At 31.8% G+C, this 22,455-nt stretch overlaps 1 protein-coding gene across 6 annotated transcripts in view; it reads left to right on the forward strand.

The window, feature by feature from the left end:
- The window catches only part of CACNA2D1 (calcium voltage-gated channel auxiliary subunit alpha2delta 1), a 545,135-nt gene that overhangs the window by 466,734 nt on the left and 55,946 nt on the right, over positions 1 to 22,455 (forward strand). For 2 of the 6 annotated variants that reach the window (XM_071215190.1, XM_058297102.2), the window contains exons 15-20: positions 653 to 742; positions 5,028 to 5,105; positions 7,034 to 7,108; positions 7,377 to 7,451; positions 10,911 to 10,967; positions 14,794 to 14,865. In XM_071215190.1, coding sequence (XP_071071291.1) covers positions 653 to 742; positions 5,028 to 5,105; positions 7,034 to 7,108; positions 7,377 to 7,451; positions 10,911 to 10,967; positions 14,794 to 14,865 — 447 coding nt within the window. The remainder of the gene's footprint in view (positions 1 to 652; positions 743 to 5,027; positions 5,106 to 7,033; positions 7,109 to 7,376; positions 7,452 to 10,910; positions 10,968 to 14,793; positions 14,866 to 22,455) is intronic. The other 4 variants (XM_071215191.1, XM_058297105.2, XM_058297103.2 and 1 more) reach the window with 3 other exon arrangements.

Here is a 22,455-nt window from a genome sequence, read left to right on the forward strand (position 1 = left end):
ATATATATTATTTTAAAATATTCATAAATTACTATTTAAAATAATTACTCAATTTAAACATAGCTTATGATCTACAAAATAGACTATGTTAAAATTTAGCATAAATAACCCTGCATTTGTGGAAATGAATGCTGAATACATTGAATGCTGAAATGAAACAGCAGCTGCATTTTAGTCTGATGTCTAGATTTGGCACAGTATTTCATTTATTTTTTGATATGTTTAAATGTAATTTTGAATTTCAGCCAATCTGTGATATGAAAGCAAGCATGTGGCTGCTTTATTATTTCAAATTTGTTCAATTCCACCCAGTAAATCACAGAGCCTCAAATAGTTTAGATTAACATAAAACAAGGCACAAGGAATGTTTTTCACTTATCATTGGCTGTACCTCAAAGAGAGAATGTTCTGATTGTTACCAGAAAACACGGGAGTAGATAGATTGTACAAATAAATTAAAAATTGTTACTCAAAGCATGTAGACACACCACTTATGGAGTACCCAAAGTGGGAATGATTATATAATCTCTTAATAATTTTCATTCCTTATTCATATTAACTCTAGATTTTTCCCTTGTCCTGGAGATTTTCTTTTTTTATCATAGCATTCCTAGTTTGTAATGATGTGACTTTTTTTAATATATTTAAATAGGAATATTTGGATGTTCTGGGAAGACCAATGGTTTTAGCAGGAGATAGAGCTAAGCAAGTGCAATGGACAAATGTGTATCTGGACGCACTGGTAAGATGGTGGGTTCTTCTATCAAAGACTAACAACATAATAAAGGCACACAACTGATTTCTATTTCTTTCTAAGTTATTTCTCTTCCTCCACCCCCACCCCACAACCTACAATAAACCCTTTCTAAGATTCCCTCTATCATAGACTTCTTTTTTTTTTTTTTTAAGATTTATTTATTTTTATTTAATTCCTCCTCCTCTCCCGGTTGTCTGTTCTCTGTGTCTATTTGCTGCGTCTTGTTTCTTTGTCTGCTTCTGTTGTCAGCAGCACGGGAAGTGAGGGCGGTGCCATTCCTGGGCAGGCTGTACTTTTCTTTCGCACTGGGTGGCTCTCCTTACGGGTGCACTCCTTGTGCGTGGGGCTCCCCTACGCGGGGGACACCCCTGCGTGACACAACACTCCTCGTTCCCATCAGCACTGCGCATGGGCCAGCTACACACGGGTCAAGGAGGCCCCGGGTTTGAACCGCGGACCTCCCATGTGGTAGACGGACGCCCTACCACTGGGCCAAGTCTGTTTCCCTATCATAGATTTCTTTGGCAGAATTCAGATAATTTATATAAAAACCTAGATTTGTGTGAAGCAGAGAATCACAAACATTAAATGTCATTTTATTTTCTGGTTGATACATTAAGAATGTAGAATTACAACCTAGAGTTCCCAACCTAGAATATTGAAATTATGAGTGTTTCAATGCTTTTTTGAGTTTCTAATGCAAAAAAATATATAATGCTAAAAACCATGTGACCAATTTAGAATCTTGTTGCACAATTTGTGAATGAATTTTGAAGAGAGTATTTTCAAAGTAGACCTCAGCTAGCAGAGGCATTTATAACCTCCACAACTATGGCCATACCTACCAAAACTGAAAAGTATGTGTAATTTAGATAGGTAAAGTTCTTACCCTGTGCTAAAATCATAGCAACCCCAAATTACTCTTTACATATAGATTCAAACTTTAGATTGAAGCCCAGACATTTTATGGAAATATGCCTTTGAGATGGTCAAGTCTGTTGTGAAATAACAAATACCTATTAAATTGTCCGTTACACAATTGACATTTTAAGGTATTCCATCATATTCTAAAGCACTGGTTCTCAGTTGGGGATGATTTTTCCCCCAGGGTGTATTTGGTAAAGTCTGGCGATGTTTTTGCTTGCCATGGCTCTTGACAGAGGAGCTCCTGGCATCAGGTGGGTAGAGGCAGGGATGCTGGTACACATGCTCCAGGGCATAGGTCACCCCCCTCCCCTCCACCACAACGGAGGCCTCTCTGCCAAAAATACCAATACATTGTTGTAATGTAATTTTTAGTTTTATGACATGAAAGTTATAAATAGTAATTATCATACATGTGCTTAATCTTAATAAGAGGACTTCATTAATGATTTTCTATCATACTTTATTGGAGAATCTCAAAATGCCAAGTTCTGAAAAATGAATGCTGATTCAAGAAACCCTTTCCCTACTTGGAGTTCAATTATATGCTGATATTAGTTTTCTAAGTGCAGTGATGAGCACAAAGGACAAAATGCAACCCATTTACAATTGCTTATCAGTTGATTCTAGTAAAATAAACATATACAGGAAGTTAGAAGAAAAATAGGCACTATTAGCAGCAGTCTTGCATGCTAAGAAAGATAAAATGAAGCTTGCTTGCCTCAAGCCCTAGCTAAAATTACTCTCCAGTGTTCCCTCTTGACATCCCATATTTACTTAAGGTCACATGGTCATCAGAAGCTATGGTCAAATGTTTCACTTTTTCAAATCTATCCCAGGACAGTGTATGACATGAGGAGTCAATTATTATGCCCTCTTGTATTTCCTGTGACCAGAAGTTCATTAACCAGCATGTCTGCATTGCTGGTAAGGTTCTTACTGATAGCACAAATGACACTGGAAAGAAATGTTGGTTCTAAATGTCCTGTTCTATAAGCTGAAACTAAATTTTGTAAAAAAGATATAAGGGACAAACAAATTGTCTATTCAATGGATACAGCATTCTTTGTATTGACTTGAGAATCAGTGGCCCATCAGGTAGTTAATCATTTGTTTACAGTCTATACAGCAGATTCATAATTTATGTTTGTCAAATCAATACTTAATAAGGAAAAATTAACACAGCCCATGATATGATAAATATCATGAGAAAAATGCAGAAAGCCTGGGAAACTCAAAAGAAAGAAGTTGTCTATTGCGCGGGTGGGGAGTGGGGAGGGAGTGTGGTTAATAAGATGGCGACATGTTATATGAACCTCTACTTCCAGGTAAGGTTTTTACAACTGGTAGTGAAGAGTGAAATGCTGCACACAAAGAGGGCAGAGGACAAAAGTGGGGAAAGTTCTGGGTATGTTTAAGGAGTGATAGAGCTAAATCACTTTTGGAGATAATGAGAGATAAGTACAGAAATAGGACCTGGACAATATTATAGAGGGCTCAGACAAGTAGGCTGTTTTCACTTAATTTGGGAGCTAAAGTGAATCTCTTTATATGAAAAGAAAGATGAGAAAAGAGCTGGATTCTAGAAAATTAACATCAAATCTAGGAGGGAAAAATTCTTGATTTATATCTCATTTTATTCTTTAATTACTTGTGCAGTGCCTAGGAAGAGAGTGCAATTTTATTGTCCTTAATAAATGAGGGATAAAATGGAAATTGAACACCAATGAGTTCATCCATGGATGCCTTAAGACTAATATGTCATTATTCTAGTATCCTGTTTTAGGATATATATTACCATTTTTAGAAACAAATAATGGTATTGTATACAAAAGTGATACAAAGAAAATAGTGTATCTGTATATACCTTATTTTATACTATGGTGACATTTTTACAACTGTTTTAGTTATACATGCATACATACATGTACACATATATACGTACATACACAGAGGGAAAGAGAATAAAGACATAGATATGAGTATATATTTAAAGTTGTAACTGTAATTCAAATACAAAGTTCAACAAGAGGAAGCCATTTTGATAAATTAATCTGTAATCTGGCTTTATTGGAGCACAAGGTTGTGTCAATATTCATTTGCCTAAATGATCAAAGTTGTTTTCATTGTGAGATGTTCTTGCATAGGAGAAATAAAGGCCAAGGTGTATATCATTATCCAAGCACAAGTAGTTGTTTCCTTAATTTTCAGTTGTTCCAATTTGGTATCTTTTGTTTTGCTGAAAGCCTCTCTGTGATTACCCTTCATTGCTAATTCAGTTCCCATTGCTTTGGGGTTTCCCACAGGTATGCTTCAAAATTATAGCCCTAACATTTTTTCCATTAGATCATGCTAATTCTTGAATCAGAATAGGATTTGTGAGATTTGGATTTAGGGTTCTTATTCACAAGGAGATTACTGATATCTTCTAGTCTTAGCAAATGCAAAATTTCCAAAAATAATTACAAAATTATTTTGGAGTGGTTTTGTTTCAAATATAGCTTTGATGTGAAATAACGATTTAAAAAAATGCCTCCAATGTTAGTAATAAAAAATATATCTCTGACTTGAAAGTCAGTTTATTTAAATTAATCTCCATAGATTCATTTTATGTATGAAATTATCTACATGATGATCAATAGTGTATCATTATTTATGTTATACTGTTTTATGGCAAATTCATATTTTATGCTTACAGTTATCTTTTCTACATCATTTATCTGTTACTAAAAGCAGTATTTATTTTGGGGTTGTGTAGAAGCAATAGTTCTTGTAAACAGCTATATATCTACCTAGACTAGTCCATAAATGCAGTAGCAATAGCATGTTTCTTCTAATTATATTATTCTTCTGCACATTTGTGATTTAGCATAAAGCTATTAGTGTAGGAAATGAAACTGTTAAAAATGAGTCTACAACAGGGAAGGTGAATAAAGCTTTTAAAATAATTACTTAGTATCACTCTCTTATAGAGGCCCCTGATATTAATATAGGTATACTATCACTATGATTGAAAAAAAAAATGGACAGTGTTGCTGAAATATTTAAAGGCTGTTAATCATTTGTGGATATTGATAGTTTTTAAGTTATTTGCAAAACTCTCATTGAGTATTATTTTAGATGTTGCAGGCATTGGCTATCTAATAGACCAGATTCTTTCTAAGACATTTTAATTGAAATTTTTGGAAAATAAGTTGCAATACCTATTCAAAAATTAGTTACTGGTTTTTCATGGATTTTATGCAGTTACTATAAAGTGCAGTCGCAGAAAAACCCATGGCTAATACAGTATGACAAAGTCTAAATTGAAATTTTAATTTGCCTTTCTCTCTGAATTTATTTTTAGGAGCTGGGACTTGTCATTACTGGAACTCTTCCTGTCTTCAACATAACCAGCCATGATGAAAATAGGGCAAACTCAAAGGTTAAAAGTTAATTGATAAAATTAATAATAATAAATGTTAAACTGTGACATTGAAACAAAATTCGATAAGATATTTTCAGAAAGAATTATGCACAATGTGACTGTCTTGTGAGGTCAGAAGAAAAGGCAACAGCTGCCTATGTGATAACCACCTGGGAAAAAGGAAACACAGGTCAAGCTCTCTGGGGCCCTATGAGTTACCATTCAGCTTAGCTCTCTTATGTCCTGATGGGAACACAAATCCAGACCCCAGGAGTAATTACCTGATAAGTGAACAATAATATTGAGTGCACATTTTCAAAATGAGGTTAAGATATCCACAGAGTTCAAAAAGAAAAATCCAAATAATAAAATCACGGTGTTTGTGTCAGGTCTACGTAGGTGAATTTATTGAGTTGTTCCTCCCTCACTCCCATTCAAACAATTTATTTTTTCAAGCACCATGTAAATTAAGAAACTGATTTAAATTAATAGTTCTCTTCATTTTCTCTATTTTTTAAGTTTCAGCAAAAAAAAAATAAGTTTCTTACAAATGCTTAATTTCTAAGCACTTGTATTTTCACTGCAATAAAATGCTATTTACTCAAAAGTTCTGAAATAATGTTTATCTTGCATTTATGAAAGACCTTTTTCTTATTTGGTAAATACTTTTGGATGTAAAGATTAAGGTTACATTCCTATTTCTTAGTCTGATTCAGAAGGAATTTAAGAAGCAGAAGTTAAGTCTTTTTTGATACTATGTATGCATTATATTATATAGGTGACATTCCCATATTGATATTTATTTCCAGGTTATAGTATAATTCAGTCAATTGCAGTTAAGTATTATTTGTTAAGTTATCATATATTTCAGTTGAGCACCTTATTTTAATGTGGGCCTAAAAAACACTAGTTATTTCTCTTGGATGCCCACTACCATTCTTAAATGTATATGGATTTTAAATATTGTAACCCACAAAAGAGCAATCCTTTATTCTTTCTCATGTATATTTACAGACTACATGAGTTTTCTCACTATGGACTGTTTAGGGATTGCTTTAATGTGGGCTTTTTGCACAGACTAGGATCAGTTCATGGGAAAAAAGAGCATGGTTGTTTACTTAACTTTCTTACTTTCTCCGTACCTACACAAACTTTTATCATAAATATTGACTGGATTCTATCATTTTGTTGGTCAACACATTTCAGTTCATTTTTTAAATAAACTCATATAATTCTACTTTAAAGAAAAATCCCAGATTGTAAATTTTAGCACCATTTCCATCTCTGTGTTCCAATGGAATATTTTGATAGCAATTTGCCACATAACCTCATTACTTAAAACTTAAAAAAATTATTCCATTTTTCTGTATTCAAAAGTAATATTGGCAACAAGAAACAATGTTTTAAGGATTTCTGCTATTTTTATTACCAATAAGGTCACATGCTATTCTGTTAGTTACATGTTCACAAATACAATCAACAACAAAAATCTAATGTGTGGTCTTCCCTTATTGCCCAATATCTTCAAGCTGGACATTTTTGTGGTTTCTTAATCATAATATACCACAAAGTCAGTCTGTACTCTTATACATAGACACACATACACTCATACCCACAATTATAGCTGCTGTCTCTGCAGTAGTTGTTAAAACATATTTTAGGGATAAAGGGTACAAGAAATGTCAAATACAATTTTCATATTTCTTTTCTGTTTTTGCCTTAACCGTCAAACTTATATTTGTTAGGCAATGATGATAAAGCTGTGGGAAAACAATCAAAACTGAGAAAACTTTTATAAATTGACACCTCAAGTGCTTCACCCAAATGTGTAAACTAGTATGTAACACAACCTTTTCCAAAGCAAAAGGATGAAATTTGACAATAATTCTATAGAAATATATAAATTTTGGGTATAAAATAAACTTACTTTTCCCATCTTATTCTAGAACCAGCTAATTCTTGGGGTGATGGGAATCGATGTGTCTTTGGAAGACATTAAAAGATTGACACCACGTTTTACAGTAAGTTTCAATTTTATACCTTTCACATTTTAGAACTCTACAAATTTATCTTGTCCATAAATCACTTAAATGATTCTCTAAAATTGTGTACAGACATCTTAATAGAGGAACTAAATGTTAGAAAACATTCTTAAAATAAAACATAGGGATATCATGGTATCTTTCTTCATGCTATTAAAGGCATATTTAAGAAAATTTTAAAAAAAGGAAGGGGACTTCTGAGTGTGCTTCATGGAACTGTATCTAAGCTTTCTTGATTATTTTTCAGCTGTGTCCCAATGGCTATTATTTTGCAATTGATCCTAATGGTTATGTTTTATTACATCCAAATCTTCAGCCAAAGGTATGTATATAAATTGTTTATAGTGATTAGTGTTCTGTGAAATTAATGATTACTGTTCTGTAATATGTTTGCCATTTTAAAATTCACTGTATAGCAATATTATAAAACAAGTTTGTAACGTGCCTCCCTTCTCCAGATGACAAGACCACAGTTTATAATATATAAAAGTGTGAAAGCAATTTTTGTTTTCTCTCACAAATTTGCCTGAGCCACTATTCCTACCTTGGAGAAAGCCATTATTGAATCATTGGACTCAATTTCATACTTATGATTTCTGACTTTGATTAAGGCAGTAAATTAATGAGAAATATTACCTCAAATGTGGTGTAAACTTGATTAACATTTAGTAATCTTCTTCTCTACCCAAACCATATTTCCTTGGCCCTTCTCTTATAATTATCTCGGCTTTCCATATCCCAGTGTGTTTTCCTTTCTACTTAGCAAAAAGGCTTGTAAAGATTTGTATGAAATTCAACAGTAGAATTCCATGGGATGGACTCCAGAAATGGGAAGTATTTTTTAATCAGTTAATTGGAAATTGAAAATTTTCAGTAAATGAACAAATTCATCCTAATTCTTAGGCCTGTGTTCCCAAGATATAAAATATTTTCATTCAACTCTAACATGTCATGAATGTTTCCAAGGTAGGGTAAAACTTTTTTATCTAGAAGTGAAAATTGGCAAAATCTTTTTTTAAAATGTAATTGTAGTTTTATAAGCATCTTCAAGTTATTGTTTAATTACATGAAAATTCTGAGGATGTTGTAAAATCATGGCTGAAAGGATATATTTGCAGACTATATATTTGCATACTAACTCCCTCTCCTTACCTCATGGGTGTTTAATATTCTTGACATTTTAAGAAACACACAATTGAATGCATGCTTACACACACATTTATATGTAAAGATATGTGATTGAAGTAATGCAATCAGTAATAATTAATACTCATGGGTATTTAAGTAATGCAATCAATAATAATTAATACCCATGGGTATTTAATGCATAAATATGTTAAAAGAGTTATATATTTATATATTTAATTCTTCTCACTTTGGAATTTATTTCCATATAAAATTCATCATGATCTAAATATTTGCTAAGCAAATGTAGCTGCTAATCACTCTACATTATTTTTAAATGTATTTTATTATAAATTGCAGCAGAAGCATTTTTTTACATTATCACAGCTCTTTAAAAACATATTAAACTCCTCTTAATAGAATTTTTATAATTAGCTAAATCACCTATGATTTGTCATAGCTGATATCTTCTTAAATATTAAGATTTTTAAAAAATTTTGCAGTATTATTACTTTTGGTCTTCGGATACCCAGTACATTTTATTTATTTATTTATTTATTTATTTATTTATTTATTTATTTATTTATTTAAGAAATTCCCACATCATCTTTTTTTTTAAAGAGAAATTCTGTGTTTACAGAAAAACCATGCATAAAATACAGAGTTCCCTGATCTGTTATTAATATCTCTTATCAGTATGGTACATTTGTTAAAGTTGATGAAAGAACATTTTTATAATTGTACTATTAGCTGCAGTCCATGGATTACATTAGGGTTCACTGTATTGTACAGTTCTATGCCTTTGAAAAAATCGTATTCTAGTTACATACATACAACCTAAAATATCCAGTGCATTTTCAATTGTATTTCCATAATTTAAGTGATTTAACAGCAATAAAATTGTACTGGGTTGAATGTTGTGAGAGACCCCTACTTTTATGAATGGGGGCCTTAACCCCTCCCACAGAAATAAATGAAAATATATCAGAGACCCCAAAAATTAAAATAATGCATATTTGCATGTACACATGTACAAACATATACCCATCTCTCTAGTGGTACTAATAATTTAGATTATCATAGAGAAAGAGAGGTAATACTTTGAAAAGTTTTTCCCATACTACTAACTAGTGTTTATGTGGAAAGTGTTTTATTACTCTTTGAATGCTAGCAAAAAAATGTATTTGGCTCACATTTAGAACATTCTATTCACAAAAATTTATGAAATGACAAAGAAAATATAAAATCTGTAGAAATCCCCATTAAAGCCCTGGTGATATTTTTCTTTCGAATTATAAATTAACTTATCATATTTTTATGTAGGGTTTTATTAAAAGCAAGTATGTAATAGAAAGTCATGCAAAAATAATAATTCAGAAAACCATTAAAAAGAAATATGGCTAAACATTGTATTCTGTTTTTCCTGAAATTCATCCTTGTGAATTAAATATGCTGTGAATTTTCATCATTAACAGGTTAAACATGATTTTTCTTTTGTGGGTGATATTGCATGCTATACAGATCAATACAAGATCCTCATAAAAAGATGATAGTGTGTAAGAAAACTGTTTTAGGTATTGACAAATACAAAGGACCAATGTGGTAACGGCTAGTATACCAACAAAATTAATCTTAATCTTTTTTACCAGAAATTCACCAATAGAAATAAACCAAAATGAAATTCTCTTTCATAGTATCCTACATTATTTAACAAGGTGATAGTCCGGTATTTTGCAAGAATTCCTATCCAAATACCTTGTGTTTTCTTCCTGATACTGTAATCTTAATTCAAAATGCTTCAGTAAAATGTTGTAGTTTGTAGAAGGCAGGATAAGTGTCTTTTAAAAAATCCTAGAATATTAACAAATAATAAAAGCTATGAATCTTTTGCAGGTTTAATTTTCTAAGAAAACATTACTTAATGTGTATTGTTATCACCAAAACCATATCTTGATAAAATGAATTGTGTATCCTGCCTTATTCCAAAATGCATTTTAGATTTCCTCCATTTGTTTCATTGAAATACCAGATCAAGTATTCTTGTTATATATATGTCATTTTGGTCAGTTCTAAAATATTTATTCTACAGGAAAATATCCATAATATGCACTTTAAAAGTCAACATTTAAAATAAATCTACAATATTATGGTTAAATTCTTCATTAGTTCCACAGATAAAATATTTGGTATCATTTTAGAAATACAAATAAAGGCACAATTTTCAAGAGTTTATGATTAAAACTTCTCAATACTCCAAAATATTTGTACTTTAACACATTTAGATCATGTGTATTCTAACAATTCCTATTTATCTTTTTTCCTCTTTGAATCAGCAGAAAGGTTGAGAAAACCATCTTTCTCACTTTGCATATATATGCTTTCCAAGGGAAAAAAAGAAAATTGTTACTAACAATTGTGCTCAGGGAAAGAATTTTGAATATTTTACCTGTCCAAAATGTGTTCTTCTTGAAAGAAACTTGTCTTTTATTTTTTTACTCACCATGAATCCTATGAAACCTTGCAAGTATTGTGAATTTTAAGTAGATTAGCTAGACTTTTTCCAATCAAGAAACATCTGGTCAAACTGAATGTAAGATAGAACCTTTTCCTCTGTTGCTTTGGAGAATGTTGAATTACCATTTTTCTGTTGCTTCAGCCTATTGGTGTAGGTATACCAACAATTAATTTAAGAAAAAGGAGACCCAATGTTCAGGTAACATTGTGAATGAAGTTAGACTTAGCAGCGCTTTCAAATTTGCTAAATCAGACTTGAGATTAAGCTTCTGTTTTTAAAAGCTTATGATTACGCTATTATAAAGCTGCCTTTCTGATATCAAGCTTTCAGAGCATGGGATGGATATGAGCATCATTTCTCAATTGACTGGATGAAAAATGTTATTAATGATGGCAAAGGTTATACAATAACTAATCAAAGATTGCTAGCAAATTATGATAAAATAATTTTAACAGAGTATTCATAATGAGATGGCTTTCTGTAAAGAAAATGAGTTGTTAAATACTGTGAAAGTTAATGTCAAATACATATAATCCAAAAAATTTGCTTATAAAATTAACTTCTAAATGTAAATAAAAATACAGTTCTGATAAGTTTCTGTAAATCGCAAATTTTAAGCCAAAATATATTTTTATTTCTAAAACTTTATTATTGGATTAGATGTTAGAGAAATTTCCCTTCAGCTTGTTAAAAATATCCAAATTGCAAATAGTAGTTTGAATTTTTATTGCCTGATAAACTCATGATAAAGTCTTTTCTCTGTTGGCAACAAAATTTAAAAGTTATTATATTTATGCTTATTCCCATAAGCATACCAAAAATAATAGTCATAAGTGGATACTTTCTATAGTTTATTGCATACAGCTCAATAAAAAAATTTCAGCATTTCAAGGACATTCACCATGATTTGAGATTTCATATGTACCTCTCATTTCGTTACAAAAGTTGATGAAATTAAAATGGAGAGGTGTCATGATGTTAAGAAGAGATCATTAAATTACGAATTAGAAAAACTGAGATCTAGCTTTCATTCTATTAATATCCAGCTCTTTATCATTGACTGAGTCACTCAACCCTGCAGTTTTTCAGTTTCTTCATCTGAAAATTAGGAAGATTGAACTAATCATTGTTTTTTTCCCCCCACACACAGGATATTCACCTGAGAAAAGAAAAACAGATAGAAAGTGGATAGATAGATATAGATTATACACACACACACCCACATTTATACCCAGCTCCTATCTTCTGAAAATTCTGATTTAATTTGACTTGGGATGGGATTCAGGTGTCTGAATATTTTGTAAAGCTTCCCAGGTGGTTCTAAAGTTCAGAGCCGCTGGACATTTGAAGCTTTATTCGCCTTCTAGCTTTAGAATCCTATGGCAATCTGCATTTTATGCTGTTAGATCAGTTCTTATGTCTTTCATGATTTCTGTAGTAATTAAAATTGTTTATACTTCATATTGATATATCAAATTGTTTTGTGTTACTCTTTCTGCATGTTTATTTTTGTGTATTATCTTAAATTATACTTTTTGTGGTCATACATATTTCAGTGAATTTTTACTTTTGTGGCAACCCTAAATAATGCATGTAAATATTGTGATATACTTAAAAAATAAACAACCTGAAAAATGGTTTGTTTATTTTTGTTTTCCTACTACAAAAACCACAAATGGCAAACTCGCAACCACATAAGAATTCTCAATTTGGGGAATATTTTCAAAATACTTGGTATTTCTAATAATACTATTAATTATTTCAATTTCAAATTCATTAATAATATTGAAATCTCCTTTTAATTTTATTTACACAAATAGTGTGATAGTTATATCAACTGATATTCAAATTTTACAAATGAGAAATGTTAGCTATTAAGAATATCAGACAAAAGTAATGGGAGTACATGGACTGGTTTCTAGTTCTTAAGGCTCTTGATGCTTTGTTAGAAGATTTCTGCTCTTTAATTTTTCAGTAACTGTAACTGTCATGAATGGTCAGCCAGATTGCCATTTAAAAAATACAAGTTATATATTGACATTTTCCCTTTTACAATTTCATATTCTTCTCTATGTCTTTATATGTTGGATTGGGACATGATCTGCATATTGCCAATTCTTCCTGACAATGCCTCCATGCATGCTGTTTGGGTCTGGTCATGATATGCATTATCCATTGCATGTAAGATAATGTTCTATTTTGTTTACATTTTATTATTTTTATTATTTTGAATTTTTTTGTAGTATGTTCATTAAAATTTTAATGCTGATGTGGTAATGTTTGTGTGAAAATGGCAGTTCAGGGAACTTTAAATAAGCAATTGTGAATAATATTAAAAAACTTTTAGAGTATCCTTTTGCTAGGTGCTTTTTAAGTTATTTTTTTAAAACAAAGGAAAGGAAAAATTTGCAATATTGACTATTATTTTCTTCTGATAAAATACATTATATTTCCAGTGAGGATTTGTTACTTAGGTGATAACTAAGATGCTGTCCAAACATTGGTCAGTATTTTACCTATTTAAAAATCTAATACTTATTTTCAGTATTATAGAACTTTCTTATTATAGAAATAGAGTTCATAAATTCTAAATATTTTTGCAATAGAAGTGCCAAACACAATTGTTGTTGTTCTTCAATTTGCCCTTAGGTATCCTCCTTCATCAAAATCTATGGGAATCATATATTTTCATTATTTAAATGGAGCTACTATTTGAAAGAAGGCATTTTATCATAAATTAAAATACATAGCATCTATGTTCTTTCATCATCTTAGAGAGAAATAAGATATGCTTACTTTTAATATATTTTTAATTAGCATTATTGTTTTGGAGTATCTATACTCCTCAAACAGTGTTTAAAAGAGTGAAGATCAGGATAAATTTTGGAAAGGCCTGTGAGGCGGAAATTATTAAAATACTAGTGAATGTTGAGTTAATCCAGCATAGTTTATAATTATTACTGCTATTTCATTATCAGATTTTGGTAATATTTTTAGTAAATATTAAAATTCCAGTTCCTAAAATTTTGCAATTATAAAATGAAAGACACTTTAGATTTTAATGTTTTAGTGAACCTTGAAATTCTATCGTTTATTAAATTATTCAGCAAGTGTTATAAGGGAATCAGTATATTTTTGTTGGTTTACCAAATAACTCAATGAATTTTCATTTTTAGAATGAAAAATTAAAATACTGTCGTGAGGTAAATTTGTCAAGCTAACAGTTTCATTTGGTATATAAAGATACTGCATATCAGCAAGAAGTTTAATATTCTAAGCAATAGGAGATGTTGAAGCAGGAAATAGTATTTAATGAACCCAGGGGTTATTTTCTAATTAGACTGTAATTATGATCCTAATCCTATTAAAGTCTTTATGACTTGACCACAAATTTTGTCATGTAAATTCATGACTTAATTTGAATTACTGAAATATAATGTAAAGTTTCTGAGATTCAAATCTATGAAGCAATCTTGCATATTTAGCTTAAGTACTTTGAAAAGGTCTAGAAGAGGTTGTTTTACTTAGAAAATTAGTTTCTAAAACATTTTACCTCACAAAATCTCCTGTTTCTTTATAGTGTACCAATTAAAACTTTCATTGCTTACACATTGCATTTGTTTCATTGCCAAATAAATGATCCAAATGGCTATATTTTGCCCCTTGTCCATTTTAATTAAGGAAAAATAAGTTATGAATGGATCTTCAAAAGTTATATTCTGACAGAACTTGTGATTATAAATATAGTATCTAATACATCATTCACAAGTGTCCATTTTCTCTCTGATTAATGAGAATTAGTCTGCTGCATTTAAAGCTCAGATCCCTACCTCACAATAAATTAAATTTAGTTTAATTTTTTTATATATGACAGAAGATATCTTTAAACAGTGATTATGTTGGTTATTTAATGTACCTTAGAAAAGTAATTTTACTGAATTTCCTACTTAAATTCCCATTGAATTATTCTATGCACAGTATCATTTTACAGTATCATATATTCTTATTATTGTTTTCTATGCAGAACCCCAAATCTCAGGAACCCGTAACATTGGATTTCCTTGATGCAGAATTAGAGAATGATATAAAAGTGGAGGTGAGTATAAGTGGTAGGCCTGAACAATATTTTCAGGTCAGATGCTGGGATTTATCCATTCTACAAGTTAAGCAGCTTCATTTTGTTAGGCTTGTTCCTGAATTCTGTATAAACAAAGATGAAAGTACCTTGTCTTAAAAAAGTCCTAGGTCCTGAGCAATCTCATCTAAAAGACCATATGAAAAAAAAGATTTTATAAATTGGGTATGACCTTTTTTTTTTCTCCTTCCAAGGGTAAAGATATTATCATCATTTTAATACAAGTATAACCTATAAATTTCATTATAAACTATAGAGGGAGATGTTGCTGTAGAGTTGAAAGAAAAGTTGGAGTTGATCCAGCCAGGCAATGAGAATGAGTGGCTTAAGGAGAGAAGCTCTCATGTTTGCCTTATTACACTTTACTCAGAAAATTCCTATTTTATTTCAAAACAAAAGTCCTATGTCACTTCCTCTGAGATGTCTTCCATAATAATAGAAATAAGAACACAAAAATAACACCTCTTAATTACAAAATATAGCAGGCATGACATGTATATTTAATACCTCTTTAGATCCAAAAGGCATTAAAGTAGATATTATTATTGATAAAATATCAATTATACTGTAGAGATTTTGAGATACAAAAAGGTTAACAACTTGCCTATGGTTACTAAGCTAATAAGGAGCAGAAACAGGATCTGAACCAGGCTCTCATTCTTCCAGAACACAATGTTTTTTAAGAGTCCTCCAATTAGATTAGCTCTAAGTATGCAAACATCATGATACTTTTATAAGTTGTCACAGCATATTTTAATTTTTGCTTTTTTTACACATATGCCTTCCTCATTTTAAAACAGTAGAATTTTGTTTATTATAATTACTCTAGAATGTATACTGTTGGGATATTTTAGGTGCTTAATGAATGTTTGTTGTAAAGTATTTTGACATAATAAAGTAGGGTAGTATAATGGTGAAGAGCTTAATCTCTTGCCTCTGTGACACTATGACTTTATTTAACCTGAATTTAAATAATAGCCTCATATGAAACTCCTATTTAAATAATGACCTTATTTAACTTCTCTAAGCCTTGGTTTCCCCTCAGTCAATCAGTACAATGATTGAATCAAGTGATACATGGTAAGAACATAGCAAAGGACCTAGCTCATAGAAGATTCTCTATGATTTTCAGGCTCCTTAAAACTTACATTACTTGCATTAGGAGCTGTAACACTCCCTGCAGACCCAATATATTTTAGTTAAGTAAGACTACTAATCTGTTCTTCAAATCTGAATTATTTTATCAACATGAAGTTTCATCACTCATTATCTCCAATTACCAAAAGCTAAGTGTAAATCACTGAATGAAAACATAAAATAAAAAAAAAGCTAAAGAAAATTCTGAGAATGTCCAATAGTGCCATATATTTGAATTTATGTGATCTTGCTCATTTTTCAAAGTTAGGGAAATCCTTACTTAGTAGACTATTATAGTAATCCAAGTAGGTCTTTAAATTTTTCTCTAACCTTTATTTCAATTTCTTTGTACTTCCAGATATGATGGATAAAAACTAAAAAATTTTACTCTTAAAAATTTACTTCAGAAAATAGCCTACTGGGAAGCAGATGTGGCTCAAGCAGTTGAGCACCTGCTTTGCACATGGGAGGTCCCGGATTCATCACCAGTGCCTTCTATAAAAAAACAAACAAGCAAAGAAAAACTCAACTCAGGGGAGCCAAAGTGTTGGATTCCCATACATAAGGTCCCAGTTCCATCCCCACCTCTAGTACCTAGAAGGAAAAAACATCCTTTACCAAATGTACTGGGCTATTTGTTAATGCAGAAATTTGAGGCTTCCATATTCTATGCTAATTTTTTACTTGCATATACTCATTTCATAAATTGATTATTCTTTCATTAATTACTTTTTATACCTAATGGCTAGGTGAAAGATTTCATTAAGGCTGTCTTCATCTTTTTCTGTATACAATGTTTTTACATAGTGTTAGACTAAAATTAATCAATCAAGAAATATGTATTAAGTACTCAGAGGGAGAAATACAAGGTAGGAAACATGCAAAGAAGTACAGTGTCTCCTCAAGGATCTTACAGTCCAGGTCAGGGATCAGCAAATTATAGCCCACAGGGTAAATCTGCCCCCCTACCTGTTTTTCCTAAATGTATTTTTTTTATTGAAGTTTATCGTTCATACTTGAACATGCATAAACAATAAGTGTATAGTAAAGGTTGTGAACTTACAAAATAAGCATGCATAACATTATACAGGGGCCCCATACATCTCTTCTCCACCACCTTGCATTGTTGTGAAACAATTGTTACAAACTATGCAAAAGCATCAACAAAATATTACTACTAACTATAGCCCCTTTCTTACACTTGGTGTATTTTCCCCCCAATCTACCCTATTTTTAAAAATTATATTCTTTTTACAGAGGTTGTGAACTTACAATCATGCACATGTGTAGAATTCCCATACAGTACCCCTTCATCAACATACCACACCATGGTGGGATATTTGTTACAGATTATGAGATAATATCATCAGACTATCACCACCAACCATGGTCCATAGCATACATTTGGCACACTTTTTCCATACCCTCCCCAATTATCAACACAGTACGTCTTTGGCATTGATGCAAGAATATTATGGTATTGCTGTTATTCACAGACTATAGGTCATACCAGTTGTATTTTTCCCACGCTTCTCCACATTCCCATCCCCCTGCAACAGTGATAAACAACCACTCTAGGTCATAGGACACTCTTGCATCTGTACCATCAACCACCATTCTCATCCACCTCTGGGTTTAGTGTGTTATTCAGTCCCTAGATTATTCTCTAGCTTTCTTTCAACTGACATTTACTTCTCCAGACTACCCTTTTCAATGACAATCCCATTTATAAACCAACTGCTACTCACTATAATGTGTTACCATTAACTCTATCCATTTCTACACTTTTACAATCAAGCTAATTAAAACTTCTACATACTTTAAGCATCAGTAGTCCTTCCCAACCTTCCTCTTATATCCTAGTAATCTATACTCTAGGTTTTAATTACATGTGTTTATTCTTCATATTTAATTCATATTAATGAGACCATATGATGTTTGTCCTTTTGTGTCTGGCTTACTTTGCTTAACATACTGTCTTCTAGATTCATCCATGTTTTCAGATGTGTCACAATTTCATTTCTTCTTACTGCAGCATAATATTCCATTGTATGTATTTACCACATTTTTTTATCCATTCATTGGTTGATGGACGCTTGGGTGGTTTCCATCTTGTGGCAATTGTGAATAATGCCCCTATGAACATCAGTGTGCAGATGTCTGTTCATGTCACAGCTTTTAGTTCTTCTGGATATATTTCTAGTAGAGGAACTACTGTAACATATGGCACTTCTATAGTTAACTTCCTGAGGAACCGCCAAACTGTCCTCCACAGAGGCTGCACCATTTTACAATCCCATCAACAGCGAAGAAGTGTTCCTATTTCTCCACATTCTCTCTAGCACTTATTGTTGTCTGTTTTTCCCTTAGGGCCATTCTATGTGGTATTAGATGATTCTCACTTTTTTTTTTTGATTTGCATTTCCCTAATAGCTACTGATACAGAACATTTTTTCATGTGCTTTTTGGTCATTAGTATTTCCTGTTTGGAAAAAATATGTTTTTTAAATCTTTTACCCACTTTTTAATTGGATTACTTGCTCTTTTATTGTTGACTTGTATGATCTCTTTATATAGAATGGAAATCAAACCCTTATCGGATATGTGGTTTCCAAATATTTTCTCCCATTGAGTGGGCTGCCTTTTCACCTTATTGATGAAGTTCTTTGAATCACAAAAGTGTTTAAGTTTGAGGAGATCCCATTTGTGCATGTTTCTTTCATTGCTCATGCTTTCAGTGTAAAGTTTAAGAATCCACCACTACCCCCAGGTCTTGAGGATGTTTCCCTACATTTTCTTCTAAGAGCTTTATGCTTCTTGCTTTTATCAATTTTTTGCTTTGATCAATTTTTGAGTTAGTTTTTATATAAGGTATGAGATAGGGGTCATCTTTCTTTCTTTTGGGTATGGATATCCAATTTGCCCAGCACCTTTTGTTGAATAGACTGTTCTGCTCAAGCTGAATGGGTTTGACAGGCTTGTCAAAAATCACTTGGCCATGCATGTGCGGTTCTGTTTCTGAACCATGATTTTGGTTCCTTTGGTCTTTGTGTCTGTCTTTATGTCAACACCATGCTGTTTTTACCACTGTAACTAGGTAATATGATTTAAAGTATGGAAGTGAGAGTCCTCCAACTTCACTTTTCCTTTTTAAGATGTTTCTGACTATTCAGGGCCTCTTACCCTTCCAGATAAATTTGGTAATTGTGTTTTCCATTTGTTTAAAAAATGCTGATGGAATTTTTATTGGGATTGCATTGAATCTGTATATCAGTTTGTGTAGAAATGACATCGTAATGGTATTTAGTCTTCCAGTCCATGAGGATGGAATGTTCTTCCAGTTATTTAGGTCTTTTGTTATTTCTTTTAGCGATGTATTGCAGTTTTCTGAATAAGTGTTTTACATCATTGGTTAAATTTATTCCTAAATATTTGATTCTTTTAGTTGATATTGTAAATGGAATTTTTTTCCTGACTTTCTCCTCAGATTGCATATTGTAATCATATACAAACACCACAGATTTTTGCATATCGATCTTGTGTCCAGACACTACTGAACTCATTTATTAGTTCTAGCAGCTTTGTTGTAGATTTTTCAGGACTTTCTAGATATAGGACCTTATCATCTGCAAATACTGAAAGTTTTACCCCTTCCTTTCCAATTTGGATTCCTTTTATATTTTTTTCTTGCCTGATTGTTCAGCTAGACCTCTAGTACTGTATTGAACAACATGGTGACAGGGAATCCTTGTCTTGTCCCTCATCTCAATGGGAAAGCTTTCAGTTTTTTTCACCATTGAGTACAGTGCTAGCTGTGGGTTGTTCATATATGGCTCTTATCATGGTGAGAAAGTTTCCTTCAATTTCAATCTTTTGTAGTATTTTTAACAAGAAAGGATGCTGTATTTTGTCAAATGCCTTTTCTGTATCAATCAATAAGACCATGTTATTTTTCTTCTTTGATTTGTTAATGTGGTGTATTATGCTGATTGATTTTCTTGGGTTGAACCATACTTACATAACTGGTATAAAACCCACTTGATTATGATGAATAATCCTTTTAATGTGCTGTTGGATTCTATGAGCAAGTATTTTATTGAGTAATTCTGCATTCATATTCATTAGAAAAATGAGTCTGTGGTTTTCTTTTTTCATAATATCTTTATCTGACTTTAGTATAAGGTGGTTTATGGCTTCATAAAATGACTTTGGTAGCATTCCTTCTTTCCTTCTTGTTCAGTTTTTGGAAGATCTTGAATAAGATGGTAATAAATCTTTGAATGCTTGATAGAACTCACCTGTGAAACTGTCTGGTCCTAAGCTTTTCATTTTGTGAAGCTGTTTGATGACTGTTTCAATCTCTTTACTTGTGATTGGTTTGTTAAGGTCTTCTGTTTCTTCTAGGGTCAGTATAGGTTGTTTGTACATTCCTAGGAATTTTTCCATTTCATCTACATTGTCTAGTTTTTTGGCATAAAGTTGTTCATAGTATCCTCTTATAATCTTTTATTTCTGTGGGGTCAGTAGTAATATTCCCTTTTTTTCATTTTTTATTTCATTTATTTGCATCTTCTCTCTTTTTTTTTTTCTTAGTCAGTCTAGCTAAGGGTTTGTGGACTTTGCTAATCTTCTCAAAGAACCAACTTTTAGTTTTGTTAATTCTCTCTATTGTTTGTTTGTTGTTGTTGTTGTTCTCAATTCATTTTTTTGATGTTGTGCTCTGTCTTTGTTATTTCAATCCTTCTACTTGGTTTAGGATTAGTTTGCTCTTCTTTTTCTGCTCCAGCTGTGTAGTTAGGTCATTGATTTTAACTTTTTCTTCTTTTTTTAATGTAAGCATTGAGGGCTATAAATTTTTCTCTCAGTACTGCCTTCTTGCATCCCATAGTTTCTGATATGCTATGTTCTCATTTTCATTTGTCTAGAGATTTTTACTGATTTGTTTGAAATTTCTTCTTTCATCTACTGATTATTTAAGAAAGTGTTGCTATATATACATGTTTTCTCTTTTTCTACCTTTTGTTGATTTCCAACTTTATTCCATTATGATCAGAGAAAGTGATTTGTATAATTTCGATCTTGTTGAATTTATTGAGATCTGCTTTGCGACCCAACATATGGTCTATCCTGGAGAAAGATCCATGAGCACTTGAAAAGAATGCAAATCCTACTGTTTTGGAGTGAAATGTTCTGTATATGTCTATTAGATTTAGTTCATTTATCATATTATTCAAGCTCACTTTCTTTGTTGATCTTCTGCCCAGATGTTCTATCCAATACTGAGAGTGGTATATTGAAGTCTCCAATTATTATTGTAGAGATCTCTGTCTCCCTTCAGTTTTGACAGTGTTTGACTTATGTATATTGGGGCATCTGGTTAGGTGCATATGCATTTATGATTTTTATATCTTCCTGGTGAATCATTCCTTTTATTAATATGCAGTGCCCTTCCTTATCTGTAATAACAGTTTTGCTTTTAAAATCTATTTTATCTGATATAAGTATAGCTATACCAGCTTCTTTTTGATTACTGCATGTGTGGAATATCTTTTCCAACCTTTCACTTTTAGTCTATTGGTATCCTTTGGTCTAAGGTGATTCTCTTGCAGACAGAATATAGATAGGTCTGTGTGTTTTGATTGGAGCGTTTAATCCATTAAAATCCAATGTTATTACTGTAAAGGCAGTTCTTATTTCATCCATTTGACCTTTGGGTTTTATCTGTCATTTTATTTTCACCACTCTTTTGATACTTTTAGTTACTGTTACTGGTCAGTCATCATTTCTAGTCTCTTTTCCAAGCCTCCCTCTCCTGTCTTTTCTTTTTAGGTTGTAACACTCCCTTTAGTATTGCCTAAAAAACTGGTCTTTTGTTATAAACTCTCTCACTTACTGTTTATCTGTAAATATTCTAAACTCACCTCATTTCTGAAAGATAATCTTGCCAGATATAAAATCCTTGGCTGGAAGTTTTTCTCCTGCAGTATCATAAATATATCTTGCCTCCATGGTTTCTGATGAGAAATTGGTACTTAATCTTATTGGATTACCCTTATATGTTATGCATTACTTTTCTCTTGCTGCTCTCAGAATTCTCTTTGTCTTTGGCATTTGACATTCTGATTAGTATGTGTCTTGGAGTTGGTCTATTTAGATTTATTCAGATGGGAGAATGATGTGCTTCTTGGACATGGATATCTATGTCCTTCAATAGGATTGGGAAATTTTCTACCACTATTTCTTCACATATTCCTTCTGCCCCTTTTCCTGTCTCTTCTTTTTCTGGGACACTCGTGACATGTATATTTGCATGTCTCTTGCTGTCATTTTGTTCCCCAAGACTCTTCAATTTTTTCCATTCTTTTCTTCATCTATTCTTTTGTATGTTTACTTTCAGAGGCCATGTCTTCAGGT

This window comes from Dasypus novemcinctus, chromosome 5 (assembly GCF_030445035.2).
Source record: "Dasypus novemcinctus isolate mDasNov1 chromosome 5, mDasNov1.1.hap2, whole genome shotgun sequence".
Classification (NCBI taxonomy): Eukaryota; Metazoa; Chordata; class Mammalia; order Cingulata; family Dasypodidae; genus Dasypus; species Dasypus novemcinctus.